General features: G+C 38.7%; 2 protein-coding genes across 2 annotated transcripts; both read left to right on the forward strand.

The window, feature by feature from the left end:
- Positions 1-11,790: 11,790 nt before the first annotated feature.
- On the forward strand, positions 11,791-12,729 carry LOC104850821 (olfactory receptor 7G2). Its single transcript, XM_010607913.1, has one exon. It carries the CDS (start codon positions 11,791-11,793, stop codon positions 12,727-12,729), a length of 939 nt encoding a protein of 312 aa, XP_010606215.1.
- A 7,672-nt stretch (positions 12,730-20,401) lies between these two features.
- LOC104850820 (putative gustatory receptor clone PTE03) lies at positions 20,402-21,412 on the forward strand. Its single transcript, XM_010607912.2, has one exon. It carries the CDS (start codon positions 20,408-20,410, stop codon positions 21,410-21,412), a length of 1,005 nt encoding a protein of 334 aa, XP_010606214.1. The 5' UTR covers positions 20,402-20,407.
- The last annotated feature ends 5,481 nt before the right edge of the window (positions 21,413-26,893 follow it).

Raw genomic sequence — 26,893 nt, forward strand, 5'->3', positions numbered from 1 at the left:
TTGACAAATGATTTAAATTTTCCAAACAGCTGCTTGTTCAGGCTCCACAGAAACAAAGCCTGAAACCAGAATTCTGATTTTGGCATTTTTTGGTGTGCATATTTTAAAAGTTGGTACACAGGTTGGGATGTTATTTATTTATTTATTTATTTATTTATTTATTTATTTATTTATTTATTTATTGGTACATTTCAGGTATACAGTACAGTTACATTCATCATTGGGATCTTGTGCCAGGATGTTATTATATAAAGCTCTGCTGATATCTCTAGAATGGTTTCCCCTGATCACACAGGGCCATGTGAATTGCACCTACTGTAAATCCTACTGTAATAAGGAGTGGACATTCACAGTGTGTGAAGCAACTATTGAGACCTGTGAAGTGGTAAATAGTTTTTTTCTGAAGCAGTAGTGGTATACACCATAATCAGGATGATAGAATACCTTTTGTGCTATTTGGAATCGATCAGTGATCGATTTTTTACTTGTTATAAGAAGAAAGACCCAAATCTTACTACAAATTATTAATACCCTCAAAAATAACTGTCATTGCAAGGATTCTGGCGGTAAGGCACACACCAGAACAGTGGGTATGGCTCCATTATAACTCCCACAAGCTATATTCATCCTAGGACTGGTTCTTGTTCAGGTCACCTGATGCCTGTGGTGAACGCAGTCACACCTGGTCATGATGCCAGAGACGAAAATGTGATTGTCTTGATCCATTGATCGTTAACTTTTCCATGGATCATCTGGACTACATCTCTGTAGGAACAGCGGCCCTCAAAGTATGCCCACATCCTGTCCCACTAATTGCTGACTTGCTTATATGACATATAGGTGACATTAGTAGTCGAGGAGCAGGGGACTGCTGAGGAGGGACTTCTGGATTCTATAGGCCGGCCTTAAATGTGGTCACATGTTTCCTTATAAGACAGAGAGGGATTACCCTGAGAAACATTGAGTTATTTTAACCATGGAGGTAGTAAGTGGTTTGACTGCCCAGTATTTAATTATTAGTATTTGATCACTTCACCCTGCATTCACTCTAGTGCATGTGCTACTCCTGCAGTCATCACTATACAATCTGTTACCTAAATGTGCTTATTTTTGAGCCATTAAGGCTCAAATTTAGTAGCTGAATGCCCTGTCTTATTGTTTTTCACATCACTGTGTTTCAGAATGAGTTACTTGGGTTTGACAGTTATCCATTTGTTTTCAATATTCTGCTTTTTTGTATTTAAAAAATTTGTACATGTGTGCAGTGCATGCATTTTACAATCTTCTTGGGGAGTGGGTACTTGCACATAAAATAGCTTGTTTCCTTATTTATCCTCTTCTCTTTCTTTCCCTCCCCCATTCTTTCCTAATATTCTGCTTTGTCTATGGTGATATTAAAAATTAAGAGCTCTTTTAGTGGATGTTAGTAGTAGAGTGGTGGTGATCTCGGAGCGGAAGGTGGATACACATGTGAAACACATCTTGATTATTTTCAATTCCATTATCCCACTCTCTTTTTCCGCCTCCTTCCACTCACACCCTTCCTCATTTCTAAAAGTACACCTCCTGCTTTCCCGTCAAATCAAGGTAGGAGCAATTCTGATGTTAATAAAATTTTGTTAGAAAAAAATTCTGTTATTTTGAGTAAGACTGACTGAATATTCTCTTTCATGTATTCTGAAGGAAATAAACGGTAATATATTACTTAGTGTGGAATTATTGACGAAACAGTACTGTACTATGACTAGGATCTTGGTACTCGATACATTGGATTAAACCTAGATCTTCTGCATTGAACTAAATTCTCAGCCTCTCTCGCTCTTCTGTTCATTCATGAATTCATTTATTTATTTATTCATTTAGACAGGATGTTGCTAAGTTGCAACTCCAACTCATCATTCTCTTTTCTCAGCCTTCCAGAGCGCTAGGACTACATGCATGTGCCATTATGCCCATCTTGCTTATGATATCTTTTTATGACTGAACTGACATTCAGTTGCATATGAATTTTGTCCACATCAGCATTTCCCCATCCAAATAAATCAGCAGCACAATTCATCATAGCTGAATCTTGGAAATGGCTTATATGTCCACCAACAGAGGAGTGGATAAATAAGCTGTGACATTTACACACCATATGGTACTACTTACTGTGCCACCAAGAAGGGTCAACTTGAATCTTTTGTAGGAAAACAGATACAGCATGAGAACATAATGTTAAGTGAAGTAAATCACACACACACAAGCTTAAATATTGAATGGATTCTTTTATATAAGAAGTCCAAATTATAAATGACAAAAAAATAAGATAGATGTTTCTCAAATGGGAGGGGCTCAAGAGATGAAGGTGGGGGAGAGGGAAGGTAAGGTAAAGGGGATAAAAAAGGAATTAAGCTGTGATACACACATGTATCAATGCCACACAAGGAATGTAAATATTATGTACTGCAAACATGCACTATAAGGAAGGTGAAAGAGAACATTACCAGAGACCCCTGCAGTGGTCTTGGTCTCCTGTAAGCCACTGTGACACCTGAAAGGAAAGTGGGAAATAGAAAAAAACACAGAGAGTGACTTGAGGGAAACCGAGTCTTGGGCTGATTTAAGCTGCTCTGGCAGCAAAGACAAAGGACTCCTAGAATATCCAGTGTTTATTCATTAAAAGTGTGGGAAGGGGGAAACTAGGCAGGCCTCGGGACACCTGTTGATAACGGGACTCAAGCAGGCAGGACTGTAGAATGAGGGCACAAGCATATCCTTGCTTAAGATTAAAACCGTTATTTCAGAGGGGAGGAACTTGGAATCAGTCGACCTTGACTGGGAGTGAACTCAGCCAAGCTCTGCTATTTCCATTGAAACGCAGCTGAGTTATGGAGGGGCAAAAGCTTGTGCCACTACAGCGTGCTAGTACTAGGCAGAGGTGTCTGGCACAATGGACTAATAAAAATATAAAAATTGTCTGTTCATTTAAGGTGCCCATTTTTGGACTGGATCTTTAAATTTTGGAAGTTTGATCTTTTTAGTTCTTTGTACATCCTAGATATTAGTTCTTTGTCTGAGAAACAGCTAGTAAAAAATTTTCCCACTCTGTTGGTTGTCTCTTCACTTTGTTGGTGATTTATTTTGCTGTGCAAAAGCTTAATAGGATGAGAATCCAGTCGTTGACTCTGTAATATTTCTCATGCTATCAGGGATTTGTTCATAGTTTGCCCACACCTATGTTTTCAAGAGTTCTACCTATTCATCTTCCCACAGATTTAGTGTTTCAGTTTTAATATTTAGTTCTTTAATCCATTTCAATTTTAGTTTGTATGTGGTGAATATGGGTCTAGTTTTAGTCTTCAGCATGTAGAAAGCCAGTTTTCCCAGCACCATTTATTAGAGAGCCTGTCTTTCTTCCAGTGAGAGTGCTTGGCCCCTTTGTCAAGCATAAGGTGGCTGAGTGTGTTTGGAGTTGTTTTTGCTTCTAGTCTGTTCCACTTATCATTGGGTCTGCTTTTGTTTTGTTTTTGACAGTACCAGGCTTTTTGTTTTGAACAATGGATCAAATTCAGGACCTTGACCTTGTGAGGCCGGCAGCGGCATCACTGAGCTAAATCCAACACTTATGCTCCTCATTAAGTTTATTGGTACAGTTTAGGTATACAATATGATGACATTCGTCATTGGGAATTTGTACTTTTACACGATATGTCTTGGTTCTTATTTTTTTCTCCACTCTACAACCCCACCTTCAACCACACCACCCCTCTCTATTTACAAAGACCTTGTTTTGGTTTTTTCCTTTTCTCATACATATTCCTTTCCCTTCTTTCCTTTCTCCTACCTCTCCCACTCTCCCTTCCACTTTGGACCTTTTCTTTTTATTTCACAATATCGATTATACATCTGTATCTTTATTTAAACTTTCAGTTTCTCACACTAGAAAAACTATTATTGTAGTATAATTTCAGGTCAGGGATTGTGATTCTCTCTGCCTTGTCTTTGTTGGCCGGAATTGTTTTTGCTATTCTAGGTCTCTTCTGGCTCCAAAGGAATTTTAGGGCTGTTTTCTTTAATTTTGTGAGTTGTGCTATTGATATTTTGATCAGGATTGCATTAAAGCTGTATAATAATTTTTGAAGTATGGCCGTTTTCACTATATTATAGACACTTCCCAGGTGAAGAATTAGAAATGGCAAATAAAATATATGAAAACATATTTGACATCACTAGTTGCTAGCAGTACTGCACTGTAAATCACTATGGGCAGGATCAACTTGCCTCCTCCCATGGATGAGGCAGGGCCCCACGGGAGGAGGAGAGGTGACAAGATGACAAAGTGAAGCAAGGCCTGGCCAAGAAGAGGATGTGTCTTTCTCCCTGTCTATTCCCCTTAAACCCATGAAGCATGATGTTCTGCAGGCTCTAGCTGCTCTGCCTGTTTCAGTCATGGGCGCCCACTTTTGCCTCCCCCTGCACTTCTCTTATCTCTACCACTATAAATAAAGGTGCTGCAGTTACCAGGCAGGTCTTTTCTCCTATCAGGAAGAAGATTCCAGCTGGCCCCAGCTTTTCGTATCTCTTTGTCTTTTCTTCATCCCCCACCCTTCTCCCTCCATGGACCTTTCTGCCAGGCAGACTGCAGCAACTTCTCATTTGAGAGACCCAAATGAAAACAACACAGACTTTATCTTATCCAAGAAAGAATGATTATTATCAAGCAATCAACAAATTCTGGGGGACTTTGAAGAGAAAGGAACCCTTCTTCATTGTTGGTGGGAGTGTAGATTGGTGCAACCACTTTGGAAATAACTGTAGGGGTTCCTCAAAACTAAAGCTATAGGTTGCATTTGACCCAGATATTCCCCTTCTTGGTATCTTTCCAAAAGAATTAAAAGCATCATACCATAGTGATATATGTATTCATGTTTACAGCAGCACAGTTTGTAACACCTAAACCTTGGAAACAGCCCAAAAGCCCATCTATTGATGAATGAATAAAGATGTGTTTTTTTTTTTATGCAATGGAGTACCATTCAGCCATAAAGAGTTATAAACTTAGAATGTTTCTAGGTAAATAGATGAACCATGAGACAATACTCTTAAGTGAAATAAATCAGACACACTTGTATAAATATTGCAGCTTCTATGAGAAACTGAAAGCATAAATAAGGACCAAATATATAATAGATATTGTGAAATGGGAAGAAAATGTTCAGATGGGAGGGGGAAGTAGGGTGAGAGGAGGGGAAGGAAGGAAAGGAAAAGAAAAAAGAGAAGAGAAAAAATGGAAACAATGGGGGGGAGAGGGGTTGAAAGGAGGGGAGGGGAATGGTAAAAAAAAGAAGTATTGAGATACATCATGCACAGGTAGAAATTCCCTATGATGAATATGATCAATATTTATATTTAAAATATATGAATACAATTAATTTATTAAAATATTTAAAAAGAAATCACTCACTCTTGGCTACTTAAGGCAATGGCTTTAGAATAACTCTCATCTGTTGACATTTTCTATCATTTATTTGGATCATTTGTGCTGAGGTCTGGTGTACGTATATTAAAAAAAAAAAGCAACCTAAAAAATTTGTCTGGAGCACTCCATTATGTTCAGCCTCATTTCTTCCCACGTTTTGTAGCAAAACTCTTTAAGGAAGATGGTATGTACTCTCTCTCCTCTTATCCTTTGCTCCCATATTATTCTGAGGTCAACCCAATGAAGCTTCAGCCTGCTTACTCATCAGTGGAGTTTACAGTTGCCCTCACATCCACATCAAGACTTTTCCTAACTGTTCACTCACTGATTTCTCCTGCTGGGTAATGTGGCAAAGACTGCAAACCCATCCACTAAGCAACTGTTGCAGAAAGAATTGGTGGTAAGTGACACACAGAGATGCAGAATGGAAGTAAAATAACAAAAGGTTTATTTTGCCAGCAAACGGCTGATTGCACTAAGAACAGTGCCAGTGATCTGCCCCATACTGGGTTACAGCTTCTTCTTTTATAGGATTTCACAGCCATGATCTCATTCAGGTGGTAACATTGCATTTCCTTAGTTTACAATCGCCAGTGTACAAATCACAGTCACAAGACAGTTAACTTTTAACCCAGATGTAGCAATTCTTTGTAATTAGGGAGTTTATCTTTAGGATTCATCTAGCTATCTATTCTAGCCCATGGAAAGTGTTGTTCAGGGTCAGAAAGGCAAAGTTAACAATGGTTATTTTCACCTTGACACTTTTACAATCATGTAGTTTACAAAATCTTGGAGTTTGGGTCTTATTGTGCCCTGTTATCTCAGGGTGAGGCCAAATATATCATTCTGTGGTTAATGCCTCTGGGGTCTGTTAATTTTGAACTGAACAGAACAGATTGCTGTTAGAGACAGCAGAAGTCATTCTACATTTTCCTAACATTTTGTAGGTTTTTAGATTATTTACAAAAGTTCTATCACAATCAGTGAGTGTGGTTCATTTCTTCCTTGGAGGCTTTCCTGAAACTTTCAAGTTTTCTAAATCTACCTTCTCAATCTAGGCAGTGCTCACCCCTTGAAGTCACTTATTTTTTTTAAAGTAAGGCAGCTTTTCTGCCCTGATAACTTACGTCCTCCTAAGACATCAAATCCTCAATGTCTGGAGGGTGCAAGTTCTAACTTCCTCATGTAGAAAACTCCATAGATCCTCCTATCTTCTCACTTGTCATATTATGTTGTGGTTTCTTTTCAGTACTTGGAAATTTTTATCTTATTTTTTACATATTAAGATAATTTTCTTTGTGCTATATGAAAAAACATACACTATTTTATAAGTACCATGATGTCTTTGCTCATTTTATCTTATATTACTGCTTTGGTTAAATTGAGAAAGAGTGGTAATTATGATACTGCTATATATAGTAAATTATTCTTATATTCTTATATATTATACTTTGTATATTCTTATAGAAGAAACTTTGTGAATTAGTGGAGAACACATGAAAATACTGATGTTCTGAAGTCTAAAAGGCTTTCAAAAGAATGTCAACAAGGAATACCATCTCCAGCTGTTAAATATGACAAAAATATGACCAAAAATATTGAGGATGGTAAAACCTGCCTTTGGATGATTTCATAATCAAATTAACACCTCAGTGACACAGGAAGAATCATAGTTTGAAGCCAAAATCTTCTAATGTAAAATGTGCATTGCAACAATAGTGGAGGGATTGAAAAGGAATCTCATAAAAATGGGTAATTCACGTGTGTAGGCACTTCTCAAATGAAGAAGTACAAATGATCAGTAAGTTAAAACCAGAATTAGATTTTTATACTACTCATTACACAAGGATTCATGTGTAACTAAAAGGTAAATGGGGAATGAAGATGAACAGAAAAAATGCTGAGAAATAAGGGATGCAAACATCTTCCCATGGGTCAGGAAATTCTTGACTTCTATGGAATTGATCTTTAAGGATATGCACTTCTGGGAGCAGAAGAATAGTAAAATAACTGGTATAATGAGGAGCTTTGGATATTGAGCTCCTGGGGATCCAGAGACTGTAGAAGTCAGCCTGTGACCACTTCCCTCACAGTCCTGCTCAGTCAGGAAGAAAACACCTGAGCCTTCTGCTAAAGATGATCTTTGTTGACCAGAAGTGTGGTGGTGACTCATTCAGCTTACCTGTCCTTCTGGAGAACACATCTCCATTTGCAATACCCAGGTGAGATGTTGAGCATCGCTTTTTTTTTTTTAAGTCAACCAGGTAACAAAGTCCCATACTTAATGCTTTGGAAGTGAGGTAAGACATGACTCATGTATCTAATTTATTTATTATTTATTTCACCCTAGTTGCTACACATTTTATATCTATGCCAAGTAAATACTGGTATTATTGATGCTTCCTTTCTGATTTTTCCACCATGACAATCCTACCCAAAGGTAGTTGAAAGACATAAACACTTTCCTAGGATTTTAATTTATTATGCTAGCAGTGCTCTTTTTCTTTTTGCTTTCCTCAGTTGCTTTGGTACATTGTTTCTTTATGAAGAATGAATAGTTTCCTGTATATCAGTACAAGACAACACAAAAATAAACCAATAGGAAATATGAGCATAAATGTTCCGTGCACTGATATCTGTGCTGGGTGTTTTCATCTTTTTGTTTCTCATTGTACAATATGCCCGTAGCTCCTTTCCAAATCTATATAAAATAATTGAATAAAATGTATCTACGGAAGGCATAAAATGAAAAATGATTACTGCAATAAAAGGGGAATCACATTATTCTTGTACAAATACGAGGTCTAGATTCTCATACCCTTGAAGATTTTCCCCGTTGTGAAAGCATGTGTTAAGGCCTGGGTCACATTCAGCATGTGTGATTCCAGTTTTGCGACAAATGACAAATGATGTTGGAGCCTCCTTTTTATATCTTTGAAGAAAGAGACCGTTGTTCTGCCATGACATTCCTAGTAGCATCCTGATTATCTTCAGTTATCTTACAAATCTTTTTTTTTAAAGTAAGGCAGCTTTTCTGCCCTGATAACTTACGTCCTCCTAAGACATCAAATCCTCAATGTCTGGAGGGTGCAAGTTCTAACTTCCTCATGTAGAAAACTCCATAGATCCTCCTATCTTCTCACTTGTCATATTATGTTGTGGTTTCTTTTCAGTACTTGGAAATTTTTATCTTATTTTTTACATATTAAGATAATTTTCTTTGTGCTATATGAAAAAACATACACTATTTTATAAGTACCATGATGTCTTTGCTCATTTTATCTTATATTACTGCTTTGGTTAAATTGAGAAAGAGTGGTAATTATGATACTGCTATATATAGTAAATTATTCTTATATTCTTATATATTATACTTTGTATATTCTTATAGAAGAAACTTTGTGAATTAGTGGAGAACACATGAAAATACTGATGTTCTGAAGTCTAAAAGGCTTTCAAAAGAATGTCAACAAGGAATACCATCTCCAGCTGTTAAATATGACAAAAATATGACCAAAAATATTGAGGATGGTAAAACCTGCCTTTGGATGATTTCATAATCAAATTAACACCTCAGTGACACAGGAAGAATCATAGTTTGAAGCCAAAATCTTCTAATGTAAAATGTGCATTGCAACAATAGTGGAGGGATTGAAAAGGAATCTCATAAAAATGGGTAATTCACGTGTGTAGGCACTTCTCAAATGAAGAAGTACAAATGATCAGTAAGTTAAAACCAGAATTAGATTTTTATACTACTCATTACACAAGGATTCATGTGTAACTAAAAGGTAAATGGGGAATGAAGATGAACAGAAAAAATGCTGAGAAATAAGGGATGCAAACATCTTCCCATGGGTCAGGAAATTCTTGACTTCTATGGAATTGATCTTTAAGGATATGCACTTCTGGGAGCAGAAGAATAGTAAAATAACTGGTATAATGAGGAGCTTTGGATATTGAGCTCCTGGGGATCCAGAGACTGTAGAAGTCAGCCTGTGACCACTTCCCTCACAGTCCTGCTCAGTCAGGAAGAAAACACCTGAGCCTTCTGCTAAAGATGATCTTTGTTGACCAGAAGTGTGGTGGTGACTCATTCAGCTTACCTGTCCTTCTGGAGAACACATCTCCATTTGCAATACCCAGGTGAGATGTTGAGCATCGCTTTTTTTTTTTTAAGTCAACCAGGTAACAAAGTCCCATACTTAATGCTTTGGAAGTGAGGTAAGACATGACTCATGTATCTAATTTATTTATTATTTATTTCACCCTAGTTGCTACACATTTTATATCTATGCCAAGTAAATACTGGTATTATTGATGCTTCCTTTCTGATTTTTCCACCATGACAATCCTACCCAAAGGTAGTTGAAAGACATAAACACTTTCCTAGGATTTTAATTTATTATGCTAGCAGTGCTCTTTTTCTTTTTGCTTTCCTCAGTTGCTTTGGTACATTGTTTCTTTATGAAGAATGAATAGTTTCCTGTATATCAGTACAAGACAACACAAAAATAAACCAATAGGAAATATGAGCATAAATGTTCCGTGCACTGATATCTGTGCTGGGTGTTTTCATCTTTTTGTTTCTCATTGTACAATATGCCCGTAGCTCCTTTCCAAATCTATATAAAATAATTGAATAAAATGTATCTACGGAAGGCATAAAATGAAAAATGATTACTGCAATAAAAGGGGAATCACATTATTCTTGTACAAATACGAGGTCTAGATTCTCATACCCTTGAAGATTTTCCCCGTTGTGAAAGCATGTGTTAAGGCCTGGGTCACATTCAGCGTGTGTGATTCCAGTTTTGCGACAAATGACAAATGATGTTGGAGCCTCCTTTTTATATCTTTGAAGAAAGAGACCGTTGTTCTGCCATGACATTCCTAGTAGCATCCTGATTATCTTCAGTTATCTTACAAATCTATGTTTTCTTGTAAGTTTCTGTTTTCTGAATATGAACAAATAATTTTTTAGAAGTCTATGTATGTCACTACTTCTCTTATTTACATGCTTTAGAAACGATATTCCACATCTTATAAATTGCTAAGGAAGTTCGCATGTAGTTTGCAGAAGAGTCTTATGAACTTCAAGTTGAGAGGTAACCTTCTGTAATCTTTGTTCAGGTCCACTGGAGAGATGTAAAAAATATGCTGCAACTAATTTCATAGGTAGAGATGGACATAGCCTGAAGAAGGAAAAAGACTAGAGGAAAATATTAATAAATGGTGAGATCTGAATTATCAGTGAGCAATGATAATTCTGTCTTAATTGTCACCAGTTAGTGTAGGTAATCATTTTGTGTAAGATTGAAACCGTATGACACTAGGTCTGAAGAGAAAATGAAGTGAAAATTTATTACAAAGATGGAGTCCAGAACAAAGGAGACATTTGACTCTTATGAAGTGTTCAAAGAATATCATTAGTCATTAAAGTCTTAAAGGTTCAAGGGTCTATGGTTGGAGTGGAGTTTAGTTACTTGTATGGGCTTCTCCAGTCTTCCCAGGAAGTCTGCTATCTTATCTGAAGGAGTGTAGCCAGTGCCTCTTTGATTAAACATCCACTTTCTTTCTTTCATTATTGCCTGGAACTGTAATTGCCTGCTTGTTTCTTGCCAAGTTGTTACTTCAAAGTCTTTCCAGCTCCCTGCCTCAGTATCCAGAAGCATTAACAGTGCAAGATCCAGAGGATTAAATCAGCAATTAGTATGGCTGAGGTCAAAGGTGGGTTTTGCCAAGTACTGTTTATTTCATATCCATGATGTAACCTCGCTCTACCTAAGAATTCTCTTAGGTAAATGGGGATGAAAGCAAAAGATCACCTATGTGTAATTTGACACAACCTTGTGGTTTTCTAAGGGAAGTCAGATTAGGGAATCATTGCATCAGAAGACAGATTTCATAACTGCACTCTCATCTTTGGCTTGTGTAAGGTGTGGGATATTTCTAATTGGAAATACCGAGCCCAAGGAATGAAATAAAGTTGATATGCAATAAAAATGTGCTTCAATAGGGGGAGTGGAGGGTAAAGGAGTGCAGGAAGGTGGATGGAGGTATAACCTAGCAGAGGAAAATATTTGCATGTCACTTGAGTTCATACTAGCCATGTGATAGTTTGGCCATTGAATGGACTTACGTTCCCATTTCAGCATATCTAGGTCATCCAGAGGGTTTATTGTCACATTCACTGCTGGCCCCATCACCAGAGTTTATGATGAATAAGTTTGGTTATGGGTCAAACAACTTGTATTTCTACATGTTCCCCATGATGCTGCTGATGGTGCTAACACATTATTTCATTCCATATTTTCATCGGATGCAACATGGAAGCTATAAACCAAACAGATGTTGCACATTTTTTTCTTCTGGGAATAACAGATGATCCAGCACTGCACACACTCATCTTCAGCCTGTTCCTGTCCATGTACCTGGTCACCATCCTGGGAAACCTGCTCATCATCCTGGCCATCAGCTCTGACTCCCACCTCCACATCCCCATGTACTTCTTCCTTTCCAACCTGTCCTTCACTGACATCTGTATGAGCACCACTACCATTCCAAAAATGCTGGTGAACATCCAAGCACAGGATCAGAGCATCACCTACACAGGCTGCCTTACTCAGGCCTGCTTTGTTTTGTTTTTTGCTGGTTTGGAAAATTGTCTCCTGGCAGCAATGGCTTATGACCGCTATGTGGCCATCTGTCACCCCCTGAAATACACAGTAGTCATGAACCCCCGCCTCTGTGCTCTGCTGGTTCTACTTTCCTTGCCCATTAGTACTCTGAATGCCCTCTTGCTTGCCCTGTCAGTGCTGCGGCTGTCCTTCTGCACAGATCTGGAAATCCCCCTCTTCTTCTGTGAAGTTGCTCAAATCATCAAACTCGCCTGTTCTGATGCCCTCATCAATAACGTCCTCCTATCTGTTGCAGCTTTCATATTTGGTGGCGTTCCTCTCTGTGGAATCGTTTTGTTGTACGCTCAAATTGTCTTCTCTGTTTTGAGGGTTCCATCAGTTAAAGGCAGGTCAAAAGCCTTTTCAACCTGTGCGTCTCACCTGACAGTTGTCTCCCTGTTCTATGGGACAGGAGTGGGTGTCTACATCAATTGTGCAGTTACAGACTCCTCCAGAAAAACTGCTATGGCTTCCATGCTGTATTCTGTGGTCCCTCAAATAACCAACCCCTTTATCTACAGTCTGAGGAACAGAGATATGAAAGAAGGGTTAAGGAAGCTCTTCAGTAGGGTGTCTTCCACTCTGTGATATGCCTTCCACTTCAAATTGAGACTTACAGAGCAGGCCACACTGACAGATACACTGGTGTGTTAGAGTGCTTGACTCTTCCGTCACCGAGTTCATCGAAATGACCAGATGATAATACAAAGGCTAAGTACATTTCAACTTTGTACTTCATGTATTGGTTCTCCCTACTGAAGGACAAGTTTGTCTTTCCATTTACTTGTGTCCCCTTAGATCACAGTTCTTATTGTAGAGGGCTTTCCCTTCCTTGCTTAAATTAATACTTAGGTATTTAATTGATTTTGAAACGATTGCGAATGATATTGTTTTCTTGATTTCTTTCTCTTTGTGTTCTTGTGATGTACAGGAATGGCCTTGATGTTTGTGCATTGATATTGTATCCTGGGACTTTGCAGAAATTATTAGCAATAACTACGAATATTAATAATACTCATTAGTAAGAATAATTTTGGTAATGTTTTGGTGGTATTTTGGGGTTTTCTCTGTATTAGATTATGTCATCTGTAAATATGAATATCTTAACTTTTTCCCGTTTTGTGTATCTCTTATTTCTCTTCCCAGAGAGCACTGGCTAAAGTTTATTTTTTTCTTGAGTACGTACAGTTTTATTAATTCCATGCAGTACTGAAAAACTATGGTGCAGGGGCCAATTCAGGACCACTGAGGAAAAACATGTGACATCAGAAGTTTTATATTCTTTCAACGTACCAGTAAACTCAAAGTAAACTTTTGAATTATATGGAACAGAAGTGGCAAGAGTGGGCTGGACAATCTTTTCTTGTACCTGACTTTAGGGGAAAGATTTCAGCTTTTTCCCATTTAGTCTGATGGAAGCATAGGTTTGTTATTAATGGCTTTGATCAAACTGAGATACGGTCATTCTATACCTACTTTTTCTTCAGGATATTTATCATAAATGGATTTTATCAAAGCATTCGTATGAATCTAATCAAACAATCATGTGGATATTTCCCTTGCTTCTGTTTACATGATGTATTACATTTATTAATTTTATGCCTGTGGAACTATTCTTGCATCATGAGGATGAAGCCAACTTGATCATGATGTACAATATTCTTGATGATATGCTACATTCTGTTCACTAATACCTTGTTGAGAATTTTTTTCATTAAGTTTATTGGTACATTTTAGGTATACAGTACAGTTACATTCATCATTGGAATCTTGTGCCTTTACATGAATGGTCTTGGTTCTCATTTTTTCCCTATACCCCTGCCCTCCCTTCACCTCCTCCTCCCTTCCCTATTCACAAAAACTTTATTTTCATTTTCTCATACTTTTTCTTTTCCCTTGTTTCCTTTTCCCTACCCTTCCCACTTCCCCTACACCTTTAGCCCTTTTATTCCTATTACACATTGTCGATTATATCATTACGATCTTATTTACAATTATAGATTTTCACACCAGAGAAATATTTGAGTTTTACACATGTGTGACATTTATTTTACTTAAGAGTATAAGCTCAATTTTTATATCAATGTTTTATAGAAAAATTGGTCTATGATTTCTTTTTTTCATAACCCTTTTCTGGTTTTGGTATCAGGGTAGTGTTACCTTTTGGGAATGAGTTGGACAGTACTCCTTCTCTTTCAATTTCATTGAAAATTCTGAGGTGTATCAGCATTAGATCTTTTCTAAAGTTCTTGGGATTTCAGTGCTAAATCAATCAGGCCTTAATCTTTTCTTATTTAGTAGATTTTTTATTACTGCCTCAATTTCATTGTCTGTAATTGAGCTGTTCATTTTTATAATCATCTTGATTAAATTTTGGGAACTCATATGCATCTAGAAATCTACTCATTTCTTTTAGAAATTCTCCAGTTTAGCGGAGTATAAGTTTCCAAAGTAGTTACTTATAAAACTCTGGATGCTACGAGTGTCTGTTGTGATTTTCTCCTTTTTCATTTCTAAACACATCAATGCAGATTTGACAGGGAGTCCAGGTGGTTGAGTATCAGATTGTTCCATCCCATTCCTCTTTGGGGTTGCCTTAGGCGATCTGGATGTCTGGTTTGGAGACTTATTTACATGTCTTCTCATTTCTACAGACTCAGCCTACTGTACCTTTGTTGAGACAACTCTTTGCTCACCCAGTGGTCTTCAATTTTCAGCGAGCCACCAAGCATCCTTGTCTCTGCTGCTCACCTGTACACCAATGTCTGAGTTCAGAATGGTGGCCTTCTGCATCCCTGAGCTGACCTGTTGCCTGGGCAGGCTTTTGGCTGGGACCTGTGCACACTTGGGATGGTATCTAGGTGTGCCTCTTGCTGGGGCCCCTATGTAGATGTTGCTTGGGTGGGCTTTAGGCTGGGGACTGTGCACCCCAGTTCCTGTTGTCTGAGTAAGCTTCTGGCTAGGGTCTCCATGCATTTGTGTTATTGGGGCAAGCCCCTGGCTTTTGCTAGTGCACCTGTGTAGCTATTTTCAAGGTGGGCCCTTGGCTGAGGCCTGTGTGCCCAAACCACTGGGGTCAGGGTGGGGCCCTGGCTGGAATCTGCTGCAGTCACGTTGCTCTGGTCCACACCCACACTGCTGTTCCCCAAGATCTGGGCTCACCAGCTGGGTGGTCCTGTGCAGCTCTTTTTGGGCAGCCTCTTCAGGTTTCTATATGTTTCACTTTTCCGCATGTTGAATTCTTTTACTGTATTTGAAAATATTCTATGGTACCTGTAAACATATGTCTGTGCCATTTCTGCTGTCTTCTAAAGTCTTTTTAATTCCTATTGATCTTAGTTTAGACTTCTTTGTGCCATCTAGCAACTGTTGGGTCCATTTTCCCTGAATTCTTGTGTTTTTTCAGGTAGTGATGAATAGATGTTCACCTTCCATCACCTTATCTATCTTGTAGTTCTGACACTCTCTTCTCACAGGGAATTTTATTACCACAGAAGAATTATAAATGTTTACGTTGGTACAGATACCATGGACCCATGAATGAAAGCATCACACTGTACTCATACATATGTACAATATTATGTGGCAAAAATTTAAAAATAGCAAATATTTGAGCAGAAATACAGATAGCAAATAAGCCCCTGTAAAAGTGCTCAGCCCCATCTGTCACTAGAAAATGCAATCGACAGCCACAGTAACCATGAACGTACACTTCTAGAAAGGTTATAATTAAGAAAGACTAACAAGGGGCCGGGGATTTAGCTCAGTGGTTCCAGGGCCTGCCTGTTAAGCACAAGGTCCTGAGTTCAATCCCCGGTTCCCCCCGCCCCTCCCCCAAAGACTAACAAATCTGAAGGACGCAAGGATGTTGAGGAACTAGACTTCTCATATAATGCCCCTGATCATATTTAAAAGACGAACTGCCTTGGAGAACATGCTAGCCCTTTCTGGATCTGGTTATGACACATCTGCATCATTCCTTTCACCAAGCAGCATTTACCCAAGAGAAATGAAGACATATGTCTATCCATAGATTTGGACACAAACGTCCACAGCAGTCACACTGGGGATCAGCAAAAACTGGAAACAACTCAATTCAGTCTTCACAGTGAAATAGAGAAGCAAAGCACGGAACATCCAAACAATGGAAAACTACTCAGTAAGAAAAGGTAATGAACTAATGCAAGGCAATGGGCAAATCTCAAAGCAAATGTGCTCAATGAATATACAAGGAGTTAGAAGATACATACAAAATTTACAGAGAATAGATGTGTCATTAGTTTTGGTGATGAACTTTCTCATATATCTTTGTATACACATGTATATATTTACATCTATCTATCTATACATATACATATACTCATGAGTAAATATCAAGGTACATATCTATATGCACGTCTTCCTGTACACAAATACATATTTTGGTCACATGAAGAATACTCAGATGTGTGGATATACATATATATGTGTGTGTGTGTGTGTGTGTGTGTGTGTGTGTGTGTGTGTGTGTGATTTATCTACATATGTATGAAAAGACATAAAAATTTGAACAGTTTTAATATATAGTTACTGCTTGCTAATTTCAATAAAGCTCTTAAAAACAATAGTAAAATGCCTTTTGCATAAAATTTTAGATTATATTAGTAACTTTAGTATGATATACAGAAGTGAAATACAATACGTACCATCTGTAGTATACGATGTATAATATAATATGTAATGTTCACAAACAGAAACAAGGTTCTACAAACCATCAATAGTATCAAACATCTGAGTTTTTACTTTTAGCAAGCATTGATCATATTGTCGCACATATTTGTTGAGGGAATACAGTATGTTTAGCGACATAAAGTATATGTTTGCAAAACTAAATGTGGTTTCGGTCATTCGTCCTTGTTAGGATCGGGTTAAGGAAAAATAGACCTTAACAAAGGATGGCAAAGGTACTTGAAATGCACGTGAGTCAAAATGAAACAGTAGAGGAAGGAAGATGGCATCCCTTGGGCTCTGCAGGTGAGAGAATCGGTAAAAGCCGAGTTCTTCCTCTCTCAGGCTTGCTCCCCGTGGATCTGCACCGCCCCGTAATCACATGAGACAGAAATCTTGATAAATGAGAGGCTTTGGATATTGAAGCCCAAGGGCCGCAGAGCCTGCAAATAGGCTACCTCTGGCCGCTCCCCCAGCCTCGCCCAGGTCAGGAGGCAGCAGCCCTGACACAGCTCAGCAGCCAGCATCTCTGCACAGGAGCCAGGTGCTTTATCTTTCTGTGTTCTCCGAGAACAGAGCTCCCACTTATTTCTGCCACACCCGGCCAAGATCTGAATGTCCTACCTCAGTGTTGGCACTCAGGTAATCTGAAGTCTGCCATTGTACCTTTTGTCAGTAGTGACAGGTGTTTGTCTACAGTGCCTTTTGGGGGCTAGAGATGAGACATGAGGAATGTGAGCAGAGCTGTCAGTTGTGTGGGGCTTGCATAATCATCATCTTCAGGGACCGGAGATTTAGCCCAGTGGTGCAGCGCCTGCCTAGCAAGTTCAAGGACCTGGGTTCGATCCCCAGTTAGGCCAAAAAAAAAAAAAAAAAACCCAAACAAACAAACAAACAAAAAAACCCACCTAAAAACCAAAAACCAAAAAACAACCCCCCCAAACTCCACAACAATAATCATCATCTTCAGATGTTTCCCACTCTTATGCTCCGAAAGTGGTGCAATTTTCATTCTGCTTATGTCTAACCCTGACCCTGGGGTCCAGGGATATTCTCTAGCCTAAGAGTCATCTTCTGCTGCTCACCTTGAAAGATGATCTGTAATTCTGTATCCAGAATTTGGCAAGCTGCAAAGGTGTATGGCCAGCTGTTTTTACTGTTCCCTTCCCTGTCTATAGAGCACATCTTTAGCTGGCACTTTTCCCCCTGTACTTGACTATGCCACAAGAGAGCAGGTGGAGAGGATAGCAGATCCCAAGACTAAACACTAGCCTGCATGTTTTTCTGTGACGTAATGAAAACTGAAAAGGCAGAAGAGAAAGAGAACAAATAAACACATACCAGAGAGATTATTCGGTATTCACACATGTGTGCCTTATTTATTTCACTTAGGAGTATATCTTCAATAATAATCTGCAATAATACAGAAGATCCTAATAAGATTCCTGACATTGAGAAATGGGAAGAAAGGAGCTAAAGGTGTAGGGAAGGTGGGATGGGTAGGGGAAGGGTAATAAGGGAAAAGAAAAAAATGTGAGATAAAGAAAAGATGGAAATAAAGTGTTTGTAGATGGGGAGGGGAGGAGGGGGTGAAGGGAGGACAGGGACAAGGGGAAAAATTGGGAACCAAGACCTGTTGTGTAGAGGTACGAGATCCCAACAATGAATGTAACTGTACCGGATCCCTAAAATGTACCAATAAACTCAATTAAAGCTGAAAAAAAAACACATATCATTGCATTTAGCCTTACCCAGTGTTGACATTTTACAAGAAGAGTGTTTTTCTTAAAAATCACAAAAATCTATTTTATCAATAAATGTAACATTTTCACTCCTCCTTTTTGCAAAGACAACACTTAAATTAACTTTTCTTCAGGTGTTATTCTAAGGATTTTACCCATTGCACAGTGTCACATGTGAGTATGTGAGTGTCTATCCATATGTGTCTGCTGTACGAATGTGTGTGTGTGTGTGAGCTTTTGTAATGTTTGTTTATATAATGTGATGTAGCTAGACACTGGCACTTGGTAAGGTCATTAAAATTAATAAACCAGACAAAAATTATCAAGACCAAAAAGTAATTAAACATACTACTTTTGGCAAAAGTGCTATATATAACATATGATGTTTCAAAATTTCAAACAAGAAGATGGTCTGTCTCATACATGGAATCTGTAAACAGTCAACTTGAAAGTAGACTGGTGAATAGCAGGCATATGGAGAAATTTTAGGGGGAGGATAAAGGGCATACACGGGATTTTTAACAGGGCACGTTGTGCACAGGTATGGAAATGCCACACTGAACTCCATTAATGTAAAAAGTTAATACGTATTAATTTTTTAAAAACAGAACAAAAACTAGAACATGGTTTCCAGGAAGAAAAATTCAATGTATTGAAACTGCAGAGGAGTAATCATTATCATGTTATGAGTAGGTAGCGTTTCCTTTGGGAAGAAAAAGCATGACCCTCATATTGGTGGGACTTTGTATAAGTAAAAATGTACAATTTTTATCTAAAGCAATCCTGACAATCTACTTTAATGATGACCTCTGTATACCTAGGTCTTTAGCCTCTTTGAAGTTTTTTTTATATTTGAAATATAAGAAATTGAGAATATCGGTGGTATTTAAAAAATCTATTTAAATTTTATCATTCCATACATGCTTTATAAGGCAAATCACTTTTTTTCTCTTTCATTTCTTTTGCATTTGCTGCCACAGGTAGACTATTTGTTCTAGTTGCTAGACATTATCTCACATGTACGTGAGAAGTTAGCACGGAGGCCATGGATCTGTGCACACTTCTTGCTTCCCTACATACGTGAGATTCCCAGGGGAACTTTGAGTACATCAATCCTTTCCTCTACTGTGCGATTACTCAACTGAGAAATTTTAACGTGGTGGTGTATTTTTCTTCTATCCTTCTACATTTCATCCGACTCATCATTTTTATTCCATCGTCAACTGTGCCAAGCAGTCTGATCATATCCATGGCAGAAACAAATCACGACAGACATATTCAGCATCTCAGACTTAATATTAAGCATCTTAAGTCTTTGATCTTCTTATTTCTCATTCTTGAAACCCTGTTGTAAGGTTGTGTAACATTTCCCCCCTTGTACCAGTGAGAAGACTGAGGTTTCTTACACAGCTCCAAACCATTTCTGTTACAGAGCAAGCACTACAGCAGTCTTGTCTCAGTTGAAATCCTAATGGAAGCTGAGATTCTCCATTTAGATTTAACATTGTTTGCTTTTGGTTTTCCTGACAATATAAGGTTTGGAGAATTTTCAAGGGAAAAGCCATACATTTTTTTTTCTGTTTGATTCCTGCCTGTTGCAATATAGGGAAAGAGTAGATTTTCAGCAAATAAAATTTGGTTAATAAGATAGCATAGGATAGGAGAGGACAGAAAGAAAAGAAGGTGGAAAGGGAGACACGAGCAGAAGATAGAGTAATATTTGCTTCACTTTACTATATAGCTGTAAGAATTTTCTAAAGTAATAAATCTGATCTCTCTCCCATTACCTGTATTTTCCCACTAGTCTCATCACAAATATGGAAGCAAAAAACCAAACAACTACAGCAGAATTCTTTCTTCTGGGCTTCTCAGAGGACCCAGAACTGCAGCCCCTTATCTTTGGACTGTTCCTGACCATGTACCTGGTCACAGTGCTCGGGAACCTGCTCATCATCCTGGCCGTCAGCTCTGACTCCCACCTCCACACCCCCATGTACTTCTTCCTCTCCAACCTGTCCTTCACTGACATCTGTTTCAGCTCCACCACGGTCCCCAAGATGCTGGCGAACATCCCGAGACAGAGCAGAGCCATCAGTTACACAGGCTGCCTCACCCAGCTCTGCTTTGTCCTGGTTTTTGCTGGAATGGAAATATTTCTGCTTGCAGCAATGGCCTATGACCGTTACATAGCCATCTGCCATCCACTTCGGTACACAGTCATCATGAACTCCCGCCTGTGCATTCTGCTGACTCTGTTCTCATTGCTCATTAGCACTGTAGATGCCCTGCTGCACAGCATGATGGTACTTCATCTGTCGTTCTGTGCAGACCTGGAAATCCCCCACTTCTTCTGTGAACTGGACCAAGTCATCAAGCTTGCCTGTTCTGACACCCTCCTCAATAACGTCTTGATATTCACAGTGAGCAGCATATTGGGTGGTGCTCCTCTCCTTGGGATTATTTTCTCTTACTTTAAAATTGTTTCTTCTGTTCTGAGAATGCCCTCGGCTGAGGGAAAGTACAAAGCATTTTCCACCTGCGGATCTCATCTTTCTGTTGTTTCCCTGTTCTATGGGACAGCTTTTGGGGTGTACATCAGCTCTACAGTGGCTGACTCAACCAGGAAGGCTGCAGTTGCCTCAGTGATGTATGCAGTGGTCCCTGCAATGATGAATCCCTTCATTTACAGTCTGAGGAACAGAGATATGAAGGAAACCTTGAAGAAACTGACCAGGACATCTCACTTTTTGCAACTGTGTCATCTGCGTTGGGCTTCTAGAGAGAGTCAAAGAACAGGGACACGAAGTGAGCCAAAGGTTTAGACCCTTCTACCAGCAAGTGCTTAGGAGAAGGGTGTTTCAACTTAGATTAGAAAACTGACTTTGGCTTTCTATAGCTTAGAGATTTGCAAAAATTTTTTACATTTCTGAGCTTGATTTCCTGGTCAGTTTGCACAGAAGTAGAATCTGAGCAAGTGATTCTTCTTGTAGTGGCTGGGGAGGGAGGTTGCTTCTCAGAATTTTACTAGCAGCAGGATTATGGGACAAAGCAAGGAGCTGAGGAAATACTTCATTGCAGTTAAAGAACCAGGCTTACTCCACGGATAGTGCCACGTGTATAGTTTCCCTGAATTATTCTTGTCTGAAGGCCTGCTTTATAACCCCCTGTGATATCCTAAGCACTGTTACCTGGGCTGTGACAATGGATTTCCTGACAGGTTTCTGTTCAGCTGAGGTAATATGCCAGAGAACAGAGCATCTACTCATTATCATCAGTGAACGCCGGCATTACTGAGGCTGGACTCAGTGGTTAAAAGTATTGTTTGTACGGCACTAATACCACCAACTATTCTTGGCTTCCCATCAATGAAATTGTTCTAAGTTTTCTATTGTAGAATTTAACATGCTTATGAAGTGCTTGAATTCCACCTATGAGTATGGCAATGTCTCCAATGTTATAAAAGTGATTCCAGTCAAATTTGCTCAATCATTTTAATAAATCGAGGGAAGGAGGGGTGCACCTGGGCAGAGCATACTGTGCTCATCACATCTGAGTGTGCTTTACCCTTGTGCTGTCTCTCCTCATGGCCAGTGGATAAAGCCTGGATCACTTTGAAGGTTTCTGATTCTAATGTGACACTGAGAGACAGAAAAGTGACTAGGATTTCCCTGGGTCTCATTTTAATGGAGTTATTCAGGAACCATACTTTGACATATTGTAGACCAAAATTGGGACCTCTGCCCATCTGGAATCTAATCCTTGGTGAGATGAGTGGGGTCATCATGAGCAGAATAGACTAAGCAGCTCAGAGGTTCACAGCCCTTGCTGTGTATGTGAATCAGCAGGACCTCTTGTGGCAAATTTCTTTGGTCAGTTCCGTTGTTCTTGAGAGACTGGGCTTCAGTGCGAGGAGTGGGCCTTGAACGTGCATTTCTAACATGTTCTTATGTGTTGCTAAAGTGAGCAGTCTGAGGATGGTCTCTTCAATACTACTGACGCAGTGTGTAATTTTGGCCTCTTAGCAGAATCACTGGAGAACCGAAAATACTCAGTTAAGCTTGGTATGATCATATTCCACACCCAGGCCCATTTCTTATTTTATTGCAAGTGAAGAAAGCCTGAAACAAGAAGAAATATGTTAACACGGAGAAACCCAAGTTCTCAAAGCCAGTACCAGATGTCTCTTGTATAGTCTTCATCTGTCAAAAGTTATGTGAAATAACTTTAGTTTTTATTTTTTTCCTCATTGAGTTTATTGGTACATTTTAGGTATACAGTACAGTTACATTTGGAATAACTTTAAATATCTGTATGAATCACTGAAAAAAAAAACCAGATATTGAAGCTACCATTTTATGAACATGGTTGTTGCTGTCTGTACCTGTGTGGAAAAGAGATTGATTCTTTTACTCCCCACTAACTATAATGATGAACAAGTGTACCTCGCAGAAAATCAGGATTTAGATATTTTTATTGTTGGTGTAGTTTTGCAAAACACAATAATTATGTTCATCTTGGGTACTAGCAACATATACATATCAAATCATTTTCATTATCATTTTAGTGAATTAGTATGTGTGTAGTGTGTAATGATTATGTTCCTTGTGCACAATGAATACCGGTATACAACACATCTTCTTTCCTTTTAAAACCATTTTTCCCTTCCCTCCCTTCTCCTGGACCCCCTCTTCCTCTTTATGTTTGCATATGGAATCTGGACCGTGTTTATTTCCCTCCCCCACTTGATACTCTTTTCCTCCTTTCCTCAGATCCCCTTCCTACATTTGTAGATTCTACATCTTATTTTGCTAATACCTTTTAAGAAGCATTTACATATTGCTGAAAACACAGATGACTGTTTTATAAGTATATGGGTTCATTAGCTATAGCTTTCAATGATGTTGATAAGCCTTCTATGTACTACACAGGTCTTGTTTTGTGGAAATGTCTGTAGTAGGCTGCAGATGCTAAATTCCCTGATTCTATAAATATACAACCTATGCGTGAATCAAAACATCACATTTTTCTCACTGAGTTTATCGGTACATTTTAAGCACACAGTATGATTACATTCATCATTGGGATCCCGTACCTCTACATGACAGCTCTTGGTTCTCATTTTTCCCCCCATCCCTGCCCTCCTTCACACCCCTCCCCTCCCTATTTACAAACACTTCATTTCCATTTTTTCATTTTCTCATATTTTTTCTTTTCCCTTATTTCCTTTCCCCTACCCTTCCTACTTCCCCTACAACTTTAGCCCTTTTCTTCCTATTACACATTGTCAATTATACCATTATGATCTTATTTACAATTATAGTTTTTCACACCAGGGAAACTATTCGGTATTTACACATGTGTGACTTATTTATTTCACTTAGGAGTATATCCTCAATAGGTATCCATTTTCCTATGAATGAATCTAATTTCTCCTTATTTATGGCTGAGTACTATTCCATTTTATACAAAAACTGCATCTTCTTTATCCAGTCTCCAACTGATCGGCATTTGGGCTGTTTCGAAGTTTTAGCTATTACAGATTGTGCCGCTATAAACATGGGTGTGCATATGTCACTGTGATATGATTCTTTTAATTCTTTTGGAAAGACACCCAGCAGAGGGATGGCTGGGTCAAATGGAACCTCTAATTCTAGTTTTTTGAGGCATCTCCATAATGATTTCCATAGCGGTTGCACCATCTATACTCCCACAAACAATGGAGAAGGGTTTGATGCTGGTAAAATTAAAGGCTTTAAAGGGAAGGGGAAAACAAGAATTTCAATGTGATATGTACATGTAATAATTCCTCACAGGAATGTCATTATTGTGTATAGCAAATATGTCCCAATAAAACAAAAAAGAGTAATGAACTACTGACACAAATCAGTGGGTGAATCTTAAAACAAGTGTATTTAGTGAATATACAAAGAGTTTCACAGAGAGATACAAGAAAAATTTCATAAGTCATCATCAGTTTTGGTGATGAAAATTCTGATGTCTGTATACAGATACTGGTATATATATATATATACACACACACACAAAGATAAACATCAAGATACATATATTTGTAAATCTATATGCACACATATTGATCATGTGCTAATAAATACTTCGATAGCTATATATATATAAATAGAAGTAGATATCTCAATACACATATGGCAAAATGTATGTATTTGAACAATTTGAGTATATGCTTACTATATGCGAATTACAATTCAATAAACCTATTAAGACCATAAAATTGGTTTTCTGCATATGAATTACATAGAATATTTAGTAGCGATATATTAGTACCATAACAAATATATATCATGATTACATCATCTATTTTATGTGCTATGTAATATTCATAAGGAAAATTAATGATACATGAAGCATACATAGTATTAGATCTCTGAATTTTTATTTTTACATACATTTATTATATTTTCACACAAATTTACAGAGGGAATATACATATGTGGGTGTATATGGAGATAGTTATATGGAGAGAGAGAGAGAAGCAGAAATCTATGAACACTTCAGGAAGAGAAATACTATGATTGTTAGAGAGATGGCCTTACCCTCCTACGGAGGACCTTAGCGAGTGTCATGTGTCACAGAAAGCCCACTACACTGCTGGCCCTTAGAGAACAAATTGAAAATGCACCTGCAGCAATCTCCACGACCAAGGTTACCCGAGCAGCATTTGACAGAGTAATAGATGTCTGGAAGCCAACGGCCACTACTTTGAGCACCTCTTGTAATCACACAGACCAAAGGTAACTTGGACCGATCTCATGATACCTCAGTACGTTTAGTGTTAAAATATTTATAAGTTTTTCTCTTCTTGAAATGTGCGCAATTCTAGTTTTAAGGGAAACTAGACATGGACGGCAGAACCACAGTAGGCCAAGGAGGGCAAGGTACTTGAAACACCCGTGAGGCAAATGAAACACTGAGGGAAGAAGGTGACGTGAAGTTGACCTCCAGGTGAGAGAATGGACCCAAGCCAAGTTCTTCCTCTCTCAGGCTTGCTCCCCATGGATCTGCACTGCCCCGTAATCACATGAGACACACATTTCGATTAATGAGAGGCTTTGGATATTGAAGCCCAAGGGCCACAGAGCCTGCAAATAGTCTACCTGTGGCCGCACCGCCAGCCTCGCCCAGGTCAGGAGGCAGCAGCCCTGACCCGGCTCAGTGACCAGCATTTCCGAACAGCAGCCAGGTGCTTCTCCATCTGTGTTCTCAGAGAACAGAGCTTTCATTTATCTCCCTCACGGCCAGCCAAGATCTGAACGTCCTTCCTCTGTGTCGGCATCCAGGTAATGTAAAATCTGTTGATTTATCTTTTGTCAAAAGTGACAGACATTTGTGTATCAGTCCATGTTGTGGGCTAGGAGATGACACGTGAGGAACACGTGCACAGCTCAGTTTTGTGGCATTTGCCCAGTTTTCATCATCTTCAGATATTCGCCTCTTTTATGCAGCAGAATCGGAGCAGTTTTCATTCTGCTTTTGTCTAACTCGGAGCTGGGGTCCGGGGATGTTTTCTGTCCTAACAGTCATCTTCTGCTGCACGCCTTGAAGGGTATTCTCTAATTCTCTGTCCTGTTTTTGGCGGGGTGCAAAGGTCCATGGCCTTCTTCCTGTGTAATTACAGAGCACATCCTGAGCTGACCCTTTTCCTGGTTCATGAGTATTTCACAAGACAGTAAGTGGAGAGGAAAGCAGTTCCCGACACACATTAGCCTGCGTGTTAGTGTATGAAATACTGAAAAGTTAAAAGGCAGAACAGCTGAGAAAAAACGCCAGAATGAATAAGCACTTATCTCTGCATCTAGAATTAGCCAGTGTTGATATTTTGCAAGCAGAGTCCTTTTCTTTAAATAACAAAAAATGCATAAGCTTCTCATTATGTCTCACTGCATCTTCCTTCTCTTTACAAAAGTAATATTTAACTTAATCCTTCTTCAGATGTCTCTTCATTTTTTGCAGATTATACAATGTTCACTGACGGGATGACTATATCCATGAATTCATGTGTGATGTACATATATATGTGTATAGATGTGATGTACTGATGTGTAATGTGATCTGGTAAGGCACTCGTATAAAGTAAATTCATTAAAGTTAATGAATCGTACAAAAGAACCAAGGAAATACACAGTTTCTGACCAATCAATGAAAAGATGCCCTGCGTTGTTGCCTATAATGTTTTGATATTTGAAACAAGGAAGGGATTCGGCTCATGTGCGAAGATGAGGTTACCCAAAAGTAGACTAACGAGTAGTAGTTACCGGGAGAAATTTGGA

The sequence above is a fragment of the Fukomys damarensis genome, unplaced genomic scaffold, assembly GCF_012274545.1.
Source record: "Fukomys damarensis isolate Sample0158 unplaced genomic scaffold, DMR_v1.0_HiC HiC_scaffold_37, whole genome shotgun sequence".
NCBI lineage: Eukaryota > Metazoa > Chordata > Mammalia > Rodentia > Bathyergidae > Fukomys > Fukomys damarensis.

Coding starts and splice junctions, on each gene's coding strand:
- LOC104850821 (XM_010607913.1), top strand. CDS start 11,791: ATGGAAGCTATAAACCAAACAGATGTTGCACATTTTTTTCTTCTGGGA.
- LOC104850820 (XM_010607912.2), top strand. CDS start 20,408: ATGGAAGCAAAAAACCAAACAACTACAGCAGAATTCTTTCTTCTGGGC.